This window comes from Diadema antillarum, unplaced genomic scaffold (genome assembly GCF_040938485.1).
Source record: "Diadema antillarum isolate AM-2024a unplaced genomic scaffold, OU_Dant_1.0 seq00000847_RagTag, whole genome shotgun sequence".
In the NCBI taxonomy this organism is placed as follows: domain Eukaryota; kingdom Metazoa; phylum Echinodermata; class Echinoidea; order Diadematoida; family Diadematidae; genus Diadema; species Diadema antillarum.
Window position 1 is genome coordinate 1,645,294 of NW_027271721.1, and position 13,133 is coordinate 1,658,426.

Here is a 13,133-nt window from a genome sequence, read left to right on the forward strand (position 1 = left end):
GACTCTCATTCTTACTTAAGCAAACTCATTCATTAAAAAAAGACTTGCCTCTTTCACATTTACAAATTAAACTTGGGTGATGTTGTAGCTCAAACCAGAAATAACACTTCAGCCCTAAAATTCATTTAAGGTTAAAGTGTCTTGCCTAGAGATATGGAACAACACCAAATCATCCTAATCATGGCATAATGTTTATATCATGAACAGGGGCTGCAGCGCTGAATGATGCATTATCATACAAAAATGGAAAGTTCTGGTTGGTTCAATTCTTATGTAAATATTTTCCTCTTAAAGGAAATCTTTCTAAGTGACCAGTAACACACCAACATAGTCGGTCAGTAAATTGTTCTGCCAGTATATGCAAGAAAAGTATAATATAATGGTGATATGGATCCTAATCAAATGATTGGCTGAGAGCAATCACATGACCAGTATCTCATTCTGCCTAACATGCCCACTAGTGACTGGTACTAATGACTGGTACTAACGATCACTCAGAGATACCATTGCTTAAATACAGTGCACTCCCATTATAACGAACACAGTTATAACAAAATTCCCGTTACAACAAAGTAAAAATTCAGGCCACAACATTATCCTCTCTATGCATTTTTATTGTTTATTTGTGTGGTTATAACGAAATTTCGATATAACAAAAGCAAACCGCCGGTCCCGAGGACTTCGTTATAACGGGAGTCCACTGTACATGACTTCGTTCATGCAGTTGGCTGGCTGTAATCTAGAAAAGCCTTGACAGGTCCACTGTAGATGATTTGGCCATGAAATGTTGAATATGGATGATATATGAGCAGAAATTAAATTTTTGGTTGAGTTGTCTCATTACCTGTTGATTTCCAAGATAACGATCGTCTGCGCTCTGCTGCATTGCCTATTTTTCATAATGTAATGTCCGGTGTGCAGTTTCGCAGTTAAACATTAGGCCTACTTAGCCTGGAACTGATGCTGTGGGTGTGGCTACAATTAAGTTGCATTATTGAATGACAAGGATCCATGTCGCCATTTTATAAAAACAAATAATGCACACTGCTTAGTCGGGCCTTTGTGAGAATTATCCACCCTCTGTAACTTTGGAACAGTCCAAAGTTGCTATAGGGTGGATGATTCTTACTAACACCGTCTGTATTGTGCATTTATTTGCATACTTCAACCTTGCACTTCAAAGTCATAGCAGACATTTTCAACACATATTTTGTCTTGTGTGACCAGCAATTTTACAAGAATTTTAATGCATGTCAAACCATCTCCATCATCAGATTCAAGATGAAAAACTGGAATTTAAGACAAATGCGCAGAGTAAAGTGGGCTCACTTGACAACTTTGGACCTCAGGACCCTGGCATAAAGGTATATCATAAGTTTATGTATGCAGGTGCATATGTATATAATTATGATACACGTAAATACACAACAAACGCAAACATATTATGAATATGTATATATATATATATATATATATATATATATATATATATATATATATATATATATGTGACCCACTACAACAAAAGGATCTGAAAGTATGGGGAGGACGATTTTCTGAAAATGACATGAGATTATTCCCTTGCTCTTCTTCTTTAATTTCATATTTAAGACGACTCATAATAGTACTCGGTTGCAGAAATATAGATAATTTTATTAGCACATGTCACGTGATTTAGGAAGTCAGTGTTTCGAGAAAACCGCCTTCAAAGTTTTCCTTCCAATGCTCTATGATCAAGGGGAGGCAAGACAGCTTTCACCTTGTGACAATAGAAGGTATGCTCCTAGCAACTTCCGCAATGTTCATTCAAGCTTAGCGCCAGCAATCTACGCACGACCAATCAGTAACCAGGATGCCATGCACTGACCAAAAGATCACTCCCTCGTTGCTAGGGGCAGAGTCTATCTGTGGCACTAAATCCAAATCTTCGGACACAATTATGTTCTGCTGAAAGTTGGAAAATCATGGCCCAGAAAAATGTTAATTTCTTGCCTTTCCTTTGATCATTTAGCTTATAGAAATTTCAGCAGATGATAGACGATCCATTAGACTACAAAATTATGACTAAAACAGAAATCCTACCATTTTGACCGATTTTGATGATCTGACTTCAAACTCGATTTTCTCGGCTCAGCCGTCAGCGACTTTAGGATCCTTTTGTTGTGGCAGGTCACATATATTTACACAAATGTGTATTCATGACATTGTTTACACAATTGACATTCCATGTTATAGATAAAATGTTCACAAGATATAGCACAGGTGGAAAACATATTGATGGTGAGTTGAAAAGTGCAACGAAAGGAAAAAAAAAATGGCTGAATATTGCAGAACTTCCAATTCACAAAAATGGCTGACTTTTGGCTATAGAGGTACATGTATTTAATGCCTTAGCTTCACTTTAGAGATGAAGTAAAATGCTTACATGGGAAACTTAGGTATAACATTGAAAGAGTTTCAATGCTTTTCCATGAATGCTGCTAACAAATAAAAAAACAAAACAAAACAAAACAAAAACAAAAACAAAAAGATAACAAAATCAACTGATTCAAAAGCATTCCAAAAAGCTCATGTAAGCTCCATTTTACATTGACACATATCCCATAGATCTCTTCACTTATGAATGTCAATACATAAGGGCCTTTGAAAAGGCCAGCTTGATTATCTAATATCAATATAGTCACAGATTTCAGACACATAAACCACACCACCCAGATTGCAATCAGAGCATAGTGGATCGCATGTTATTAATTTAAACAAAACTCGTCTTTATCTATCTTGGTGACTTTACAATCATTTTAATGTCTTCAGGAATCTGACGAAGCCGATCCACCACAAGAGAGCTTGCCACCTCCAAACGAAGAGGACATTCATTGAAAAAAATCCCGTCATCAATACTTCAACCCAAACGCCATCTCCACAACAAGTACCGACAGCTTTCAGAGAAATTGCGTTCATCAAATTTCTCACCCCCATTGTCCATAAGTGTGTACATATGTATTTTGTAGGGTCTGTATGTAATCGTTAGTGTATTTCTGGTGTAAATAAGTATACAAAAGAAAAACTGCCTGTCAATGTTCCTGTTTCAAAATGCAAGCAAAATATATATATTGAGGCCTCTCTGTGTTCAGCGAGAGGAAAACTTATTCACGCAAAGTCACTGAAAACCTGGGATTATTGCAATAAAATAAAATGGTATTATGTTATTGACCTCTGCGTATACAGTATTTACAAAGAGATTGCATAGGATAAGTTAGTGGTCTGCAACTGAACTGGGGTCCTGGATAAATTGTAAGTCAGAATTATATCCAAGGTATTGGATGGTGTTTCATAAAGCCTTATAATCATCTGTATCCCTTCAAGGAGCATGTTACTCCCTATGGTTATTGTATTACGGGCATTCAAAACACATTTGTAGTACTACATGCCTAGTCTTACATCAGTATCTAAATATGTGAAGCATTATTATCAGCGAAGATGTGCAAAAAAAGAAAAAGAAGATAATTGTAGAAATCATATGCAAGGAAGTGAATCATATCTATTAAACCAAGTTTCACTTTGCCGTCAAAATTTGAACATTCTATGGGTTAAGTGCATCTGTTTGTGCATACTATGTCAGTGGGTGTCAATTTGTTTCTCTTAAGGATGTAAAAAATGTATGTGTTATTTATCAGCCTGCTGACTTCTCATGTGAATGTTAATGCAGTTGTCACTTGAATGCAAGTGACATGATGAATGAAATCGTGACTACACACTCTGCCGCGTCTGGTGTAATGGCTGACACATTGCTTGAGTACTTCTGTGACAGCTTGTGATGTATGGCATGTCTAGATGTTGTATTTCTTAAGAAATAATGCTTGGCATTAATATCAGCTGAGTACCCCTCCGATTAGTATCCAAGGAGAGATACTGTATATGAGATTGGCCTGGTCTACCGAGGGATTTTCTACCAAGCTAGCATGCACAACTAATCGCTGGTTTATAACATAGTGGCAACAAAATGCAGATTGTGCACATACTTTGAAAAAAAAAGAAAGAAAAATATACCACATACCCATGTCAAACAAAAAGCAGCTCTCATTTCAATGTAATTGACCCGTATGTTTTTGACTGTGTCGGAAGGCTTTATTAGGAACAAATAGATATGATGGTCTGTCATTATTAGGAAAAAGCAAGAAATATGTTGGTATTTATGTTTGCAGCAGCGTACATAGCTACCAGTGGGCTGTATCATATGATTTGTAATGAATACATCAAATAGCAAGTAAGAATCACATATTGGCATTTCAATGGTAAACAGGCAGAAAATAGCTGACCGGTGGGAAAAATATTCTGCCACCTGCACTTATAACCATAGCAATGTGAAAGTGTTAGAAGTTTCTATACACTGCAAGATGTCATTAAAAAAAAACTGGTGTACATAATAAGGAGAAAAGTTTCAAAAAGAGAAGTCATAAAGCAAGATGACTGTGAAATTACGCTGAATATCACTGACATTTACCAAGGAACCCCAGTTCAGTGCATCAGTACATTCTGCACTATTGTGTACGGAAAATGTAGGGAAAAAAATAAGACCGATCAATTGATTTCAGAACTTGGCATTTCCATACTGAAGAATCTAAGGGATAATTAGAGTGCAAGTATATTGTAGTATTTGAGGGTTGAAATACCTTTCTCTTATTTGATATCGATAGAATCAAGATATAGCATAAGACATTTGCAGCTTTTTTAGCATAAATGATAGTCACATTTTGTGAGAAATTCACAATTAGTAGCATATTTGATCTATCCTTATACTGTTTATGATGTATATGCAAGCACAGGTTGGCATTTTCCTTGCATAAGATGAGCATTTTATGTCAAATACCGGTACCTAACAAGTGATTTTAGTAGTTTTCACTTAACATATATATCTACTTTGCTGAACCTTTGGTGAAGTAGTTAACGTGTTGAGTTAACATGTTCATTCCTCTTGAGATGAGGGAGAAAGATCGAATCAGATATCTTGTGCTTTATGACATAAATGTGAACGATGCAATGTTGTGCTGTCTTGGCTGTCATTGCATCTCATGCAATGATACATACAAAAACATTTTCATAGATTTCTTGTATGCAATGATATCTGTCAAACATAATGCAGAATGCCATATATTCCTATAGTGCTTTGCCTGTATGTATTTATCATTTTGAATACCAATGACTCAACATCTTGCATGATCTGTATGCATGTCAACATAACTACCATGTTTATTTTTACAGTGCAAAACATCATATTGGAAGTCATTACTTTATTGCCCATTTTATATATGAATTGTGAATCACACTTAACAAATACGGTCATTTTAGAGCAGTATTGATATTTGTCTAAAATTCTCTTTACAGGTGTAGTGGCAGTTTCCTTTGTGAACAAAACAAATAGGACATCCTTACATATCATTTTCTCAGATTATATTGCCGACCAGTTTACACATACGTGTATATTGGAGACACAATTTCATAACCAAAAGTAAGTTGGTCTCAAACATACATCACGATATTCTGATATTTGACCGGTTTGCTCGTAGATTGGCAATCAAATTATAATATGACACACAGATATCAGCTGGTTTGCCATGGTCTACAACAGAATATGATTAAGATGTCAGAATATCTGTTAATTAATTAATGTAAATACTACATTTGTGGAAGCTCCAACAATGTTGGGGTTTGTTCCTGCTTGGATGGTTGCTGTGTTATCTTGAAACTCAATGCATGGGTACTTCAAACTCTGTAAACTCTCAGTGAATATCCTTTTGTAGACATTGTCAGTATTGCCAATCTGTATACAAGTAAGGCTCAGTCAAGCATATTAAGCGACTTTTCATATTCAAAGTAGCAAATTAGCAACATATAACATACCAGGATATGCATAATTTTTTTAAGATTAAGGACAAAAAAAAAGTGAAGAGCATAAGTGATAACATGCAAAATGTTTTAGCTTTCTAAGTGGATTTCTTCTTGTTCTCTAAAAATCGTTCATGATATGAGATGTCTGGGACATCTTTCGAATAAAGTTGCTTGTAAAATAGCCATTCTTGTTAGGGCTGATGCTGAATCAGGTACACAAAAAAGAAAAAAGAAAAAAGAAAATGTGTGATGAGGCAGTTACATGTGAGGAAAGTATGTAATAAACCATGTGTATTGCCATACACAATGGTCATTGGTCTTCTCAGCTATCACTGTTCATTCTCTGAAATGAAATGTTCCGTACCTATGAAAAATGCATTCATTTCTGTTCATGTTCTTTAAAAGCCGTAGCACTGCCCAAGTACTGATTGCAGATGTGTAGATCACTTGAAAGATGCAAATATTGGAAATCATGTGCTGAAAAGAAATAACAAAATCTTGGAGCATTTTCAAATATTACATAGCGTAGTTTAGAAAGACTAATAGTCATCATTTAAGTTTGCAAAAAAAAAAAAGTATGTGTGACTGTTGGAGCATGTGCAAGTATCTGTCTTACAAATGAAATGCAGTTTCCTCTTTGTTTTCAGTCTAATGAATAGCTCCATCTAATACTACCAACTTTGACCTGTATCTAAGGGGATGCATATGCCTCTCATTCTGTACAAATCAGTATTCTTGGCTATTTAGACTACTAACAATGACCAACTGAAATCAAGATTCATGCCATTATCAGCCAATAATACATTTGAAATGTCATGGTCAGTTGGTCTAAAATCGGTTAAGTGTCTGACTGCATTATATAATTTTCTTGTTCAAGTCACTTGATTGTCGATAACACATCTGAACCACTTGTCTGAAATCTGACCGTGTCTGTAACTTTGTGGCTTGTGCGTATTTTTAACACATTTACAACTGGTTTGGAAAAAATGTTGAGGTAACTACAATTGTCACGCATGCATTGCAACATTTTCAATGACCTAGTAGCAAGTTCTCAAGTGAAAACAAATGTGTTCACACATGTGGTACATCTTCAAGTTTCTACACCAAGTGATGTGGTCATTATTTTGTCCACACAGTATAACATTGATTTGATGGTGAATACTCATACCTATTTCTGTCACAAGCGAAAACTGTGTATGTAGATGCTGTTCCTCCTATATATATCATGCCTAGCTTTGATGTGTGATTTCTGTAATGTAGTTTAGCAAGCTTGATAATTAGTTGTTTTACAACACTTATCTGTGTCCTTTTCTCATGATGTTAAGCCCAAGAGCCTTCATAAATGTAGTTTTTGCTTTCTTGTAGAAATGTGATATCCTTAATGAAATATACATTCCTGCTTGTTCAAAATGTGTACAATAGCCACTCAAATACACACACACACACACACACACACACAAAATGATCAACATGTCTATTAAAACTTGTCTTTTGCTGACATTTTTGAAAGTCATACACAGCATTGCAACCTATACCCACCTAAGAAAGAGTAGATTGTTTTATCATATATCTTTCCTTTTCCTACAATCAAGCCTGACCATTGAGTTATGCATGAGAAAACATGATATAATAATACTGCATGGAATTTTGCTGTACAGTAGTTACACTTTCATAACAATTCGAAGTTATTGGGTCACTTTTGACTTGCATACTATTCAACTTACTTTAAAACAAAAATTACTGTACTTCAGCTTATGTAGTTTATAGATGTAAAATGTAATTCTCTTCATAGATGAAACATTGGGATACCAGTATACTAGTAGTACCACACTCTAATCAAAAAGGTGGTGTCTATTATTTTGACAGTATAGTTGTGATGCATTTTTTTTTTTTTTGCCAATTATGTATTGGTTTGTTTTAGTTTGTAACTTTCTTGCTTTCCTGCTTGCAGCACTGAGATTATCAATTGTGGGAAAAGTTAAGCATCTTTTGCAAACGTGTTCATTCATTGATGTCATGCAAAGATATTTCATGCATAAACGAAGATGTATGGACATGCAATTGATGGTCACTTATACAGCAGTCTCCTTTCTTGCTGTAAAATGGCAGAAAGTTGGAACTGAAAGGCAGTAAAGACTTGATTAGCAGTATTTCAATCGGTGCCAAATACCGTATAGGCAAATGGACTGGCTGTGTTAACCCTTTGTTTCATTAGTTTATACCTGTGTGGATGCAAATGAGTACATGCATGATACTCAGAAAGATCAATGCATTTTGTAAAACTTAAAAAGAGTGATTTAGCAAACACTCATTAAACTATGATATATATTTCACGTACAGGACTATTTGTAAAAGCAACATTGAATATTAACATCATCATATTCTTTCTTTTATATTTTGAAGTGTAATGCAACAACTGTCAGCAAATGAACAAACGAAACTAGAAAAACATAAAAAAATAAATGTTTTAGAAGCCCAAATATGAAACATTTCTGAAGGATACATTGTAGGAGGCATACAAGCATGAAATGTAACATGGAATGTTCATGTGGACCATCCTTATCCTGTAATTAGAGGTTAGAAAGTATTACACAATCTTCTATGGTATACCCATACTTTAAATGGTATCAGCAATCCAAAAGGCATGATTTTTTTTCTAGTGGTATTTAAACACATTTGAAAAGTATTCACACAACACATGTACCATGCAATACGTTTATTATAAAACCGTACAAAGAGTATGCTGATACATGTATACAATTGACGATAGCAATACACAGTTTAATCTCTACATTATTGTATTCCCCCCCCCCCCCACGAAAAAGAGAGAAAGAATAAATAAAAAACAGTTCTTATAAGGCTACTGCTATAATCTTATGAAATGTAAGGGTTTAAATATATCTGCTTATACTTCTCGCATTTAATGGAGTTTATGATTTCTGAAATAAAGTTTTCAGAAGTCACTGGCTTCAAATCATTATTTTGAAGCTGGCTGCTTCAAAAACCTATGAATTCACACCATAAATTGTTCTTTCTTCTAGGCAGTCTGGATGAACAATTTCCTGACACCTGAAGATCATATCATTTACATACTCTCAACTTCCTTTATCATATTTTAACGTAATACTTCTCATTTAATCTCATTTTTGTCGTTAGAATGTATTCAATCAACACTATCATCAGAAATGTATTGTGTGCTTCAACTGAATCCAGAAACAGTAGTAGTTTCACAACCATCATATCTCCAAAAACATATCATTTAGTCATTCAGGAAGACAGACTTACTTCATTGGTTTTAAGTTTGAATTACTATTCGCATTGTATATCAGTAACCTTGTTAGTGTACTTTGTCACAATGCGTCAGCTTTTCATATGTTCTTCTCTTGTACTGCTCTGATTATTTTGACCTTCTATTTTGGGACTTTCCTCTCTCTCTCTCTCTCTTTCTCATTCTGTCTTTCAGTCTCTCCTTCTGTCCTGAAGTTAGGCAACATAATGGTACCAATGCTGTATTTCTGACAAGAATATTGCACTATGTCCATTGTACAAGTACAGTAAACAGTTAACTCTGCACAAGTCCTATCTCCTGATGGAACTAAAATATAAGAATCAGCTGTGTGTCTTACATGATGTAATCATCACACTCGTTTCAAACTTTGGTCTGAGAATTTACTTCCACTTCATTATAGATTTGACTTACAGGACTTTGACATACACAAAGTTGACAGTATTTGAATAATTAATCTCAAGAGATTAGCATACACAGGCAAACATACAACAAAGTAAACAGCTCAGACTATTTTTTATATTTTACTGATTTCACAAAATTGGACCTTTATATGACAATGCTCAATTGTGTATTTTCACGTTTGATGAGTAATTACTAATTTAAAAATAACAATTTCATGGTATTTCCCCTACAATGTCATGAAATTTGAGTGTTAATAACTTTTGACTGTTAAGAGTAACCACATTGAAAAGATAAAGTTGTACTGAAGTGTTAGTATTGAGTTTGACAGAAGACCAGGCTATAGCACTGATGTAAAGCTTCAGTCATGTAGAAAACATTGCACTGGAATATGTCAGCATTGTTTGCAGAATAGAAGAATCATAGAGGAGAATTATGTAAAGAAGGTATTGATTTGGGACATCAATATACCAAATGTTACAATATGGGCAGCAAAGAATGAATGTCTTTTTGAAAGAATCGTACTGTGGAGTAACAGCTTGTCCACTTTTGCTGACCTCTCCGAGCAGGAATCATACTGTGGATCTGCTGCATTTTAGCATTACTGGACACAGTAGCACTGGAAGATGTACAAGACCTTATGAAGGTGTTTTGATTCAAGTGTGTATATGTACGGACAGGCTTGGACATAACGGTGTCCAGGGTTTTTTTTTTTTTTGTTCGTTTTTTTACAGTATGAATTGATACTGCATCATGTGAAAGCAAGTGAATAGAATAATGAGCGACTCTAATTTTTCTTCCCGATGCAAGTTTTGTCACGAGTGCTCATGTGGACATTCAGACTTTTCTGCCAAAATGATATCCCAATTTCTAAACATTGTTTCAAAATTTGCCTAGATATGCATGAACTATCATACAGATTATTTTCTCTTTTTTTTTCATTATTTTAAATGTCATATTTCATTGTCTAGTGTTGGATGTTGCATGGCTCTCTGTGTAAATAAGTATACACTTTATTTGAAGAAAAGATTTATTTATGGATTTTGCGCAATGATTTTAAATCTATGTATGCAAGCAAGTGTAGCCATTTTTTTTTCCAGAGGATGCTTATTGGTTGTGCTTTGTGATCACTGCTCTGTGTTTTCAAATGAAATCCTTCAAGACATTTGCAAACAATAAAACCTGTGAAAACCAACAAAGACTCTACTTGGTTGTTTCTTATTCGTGTCCCTGATGTACCCTGGAATACCACAAAGACGTCTCCAACCCAACTTTGAGTCAATTACACACTAACCATATCATATACTCCAACAGCACATGATATGTATTGCTATTATATTTGAATATCAGCCTTGCCAATGAACCTTGGGCTTCTGTGTTCACCCGATGCTAACATTAAAGGGAAATAAATAATTGCAATGGTAAAAAGGATAACAATATCCATAACCCTACAAAACAAGACACTTTTAATATGCATCAGTATGTACATATATATGTATTTAAGAATAAAGACTCAAAAAATGGATGTAAAAAAATATAGTTACATGTAATACAAATGACCATTTGTAATACAGTGTATATGGATAACTATGCCACTGTTATTCATATCTGTAATAATTTTATATATCTATATCAATCATATCTATAATACTAAAATACAGCTGTTGCCTCGGCGACTAGGTAGTTTAGAGTTAGTCTGTATATACATCAAATATACATGTGTGTATTCATGCATATATGTATATATGTACACAAATATAATGGCCCGAATTCACAAAGGTGGTACAAATGAAACCATGGTTTAAACCATGGACAAAAACCATGGAGCGCCAAGTGTCGCACGGAATATTTTGTTACGAAATTGGTCATTTCGTCGACAAAATGACCGTTTCGTATTTAGTTACAAAATGTCATTTTGTACAAAATAATCATTTCATCGACGAAATTACTGGTTTCGTAACGAAATATTCCATGCGACACTTGGCACTTGACACTTGTCCATGGTTTAAACCATGGTTCATTTGTACCACCTTCGTGAATTCGGGCCAATATGTACAGGCAGACCCTATTATCACAAACACTGACACAACAAGAATTCATATTTGTGAGAGGATTTTCCCAGTACAGATTTTTTTTTTTTTTTTTTACATGCACATCTATTGCACAACTAGTTTCAGAAATACATAATGGGATTCCGATAGTATGAGGGAATGTTACCAGAAAACTTGTCATTATTTCCCTTATCTGCTTTATCTGTTACCACCAGATTGCAAAAAAAAATGGCAGGCAAGTATAAGAATTGCTTGACTTTCAATCTTGTACCGATGTACACATGACCCGCACACAAAACATGTGGCCTACGTCACACCTTATCACACACTACGCGGAAAGGTAATAATGTGATGTGCAGTGCAGGGTGAATAAGTATCATGTTTGCAGCTGGCGGTATACAGCATACTAGTACTTTGGACCAATTTAAGCATGTAGTGATGCTACTGCACTGAAAGTTTGCATTAGTAATGAATCGAATGGGTTTAGATAGTGTGCGGAATTTCAGCATAATCTGATAATCCCTTCATTGTGGTTGCTGTGGAGTTCTACACTCTTTTTTTGTCTCATTCATTGCACAGAGCAGAGCTTACAGAGATTAAAGGAAACCAAAGCCCAAGTATGAATGGGATTGAGTGAACGAAGCAATAGTGGTAGAACACGTCAGTGAAAGTTTGAGGAAAATCAGACAAGCGATTCAAAAGTTACACCTTTGTAAAGTTTTGGTGCTGTCATAGCTGGATAAGGAGAAAACTACAGCTCATGACATCATTATGGACAACAATAATATACAGAATATATAAAGAAACTTTGACATATTTTCACTTTTCTAGCATAATGAAATAATAGGGTGACTTGTATATGTCATCAATGTCTAGTGGAGGTAGAAACTCTCTGTGGGAATAAATGCCTTCCCATGATAAACTTTTCCTGTTACTCCAGTAACCATGGCAACCTAATGGGTGATTCTGAGCAAATTCATCAGGGATTTCAGACTCTCACAAGGAGCAGGTGTCACTGCAGCATGTATTCACTGTAAGTGTCTCGAAATCCTCACACTATGGCCAACAGATTTAGAACAAATGAATCCTGGCATCACAGGAGTTGTCTACTTCACAGACCCGGTACACAGGGGATTCGTGGGTTGCCCAATTCATTCGCTGACCATCGCGGTGCATACGAAAACCACGAACAGCACCGGTCAGCGAAATATGTGTAGCAGAGCATACGCTCATTGGTAACAGTCTAATCAAGTCAAGATTCTTTGGCTGTGTGTGTAGGCTAATTACATAAAGATCAGTGATAAAGATGTACACAATTTGTTATGGGGATTCTCGAATGTAACGGAACCAGGCCCTCCTTCCTACTCCACGAATCCTCACTCTCCCGGGTCTTTAACCCGTTGAGGCCAAGAGTCAAGTATTGACCGATTCTGTGAGGCGCTATGTGTATTTTTGGCATGGCCAGCGCCATTACGCGGTGTCTCAGCCGACCCCCCCTTCCCACTCCC

The 13,133-nt window shown here is 35.5% G+C and overlaps 1 protein-coding gene across 9 annotated transcripts in view; it reads left to right on the forward strand.

Moving 5' to 3' along the window:
- The window catches only part of LOC139740309 (uncharacterized), a 100,480-nt gene extending 94,371 nt beyond the window's left edge, over positions 1-6,109 (forward strand). For all 9 annotated transcript variants that reach the window (XM_071650895.1, XM_071650896.1, XM_071650897.1 and 6 more), the window contains 2 exons: positions 1,275-1,364; positions 2,812-6,109. In XM_071650895.1, the coding sequence (XP_071506996.1) occupies positions 1,275-1,364; positions 2,812-2,877 (156 nt within the window). In that variant the 3' untranslated portion in view covers positions 2,878-6,109. The remainder of the gene's footprint in view (positions 1-1,274; positions 1,365-2,811) is intronic.
- Positions 6,110-13,133: the final 7,024 nt, after the last annotated feature.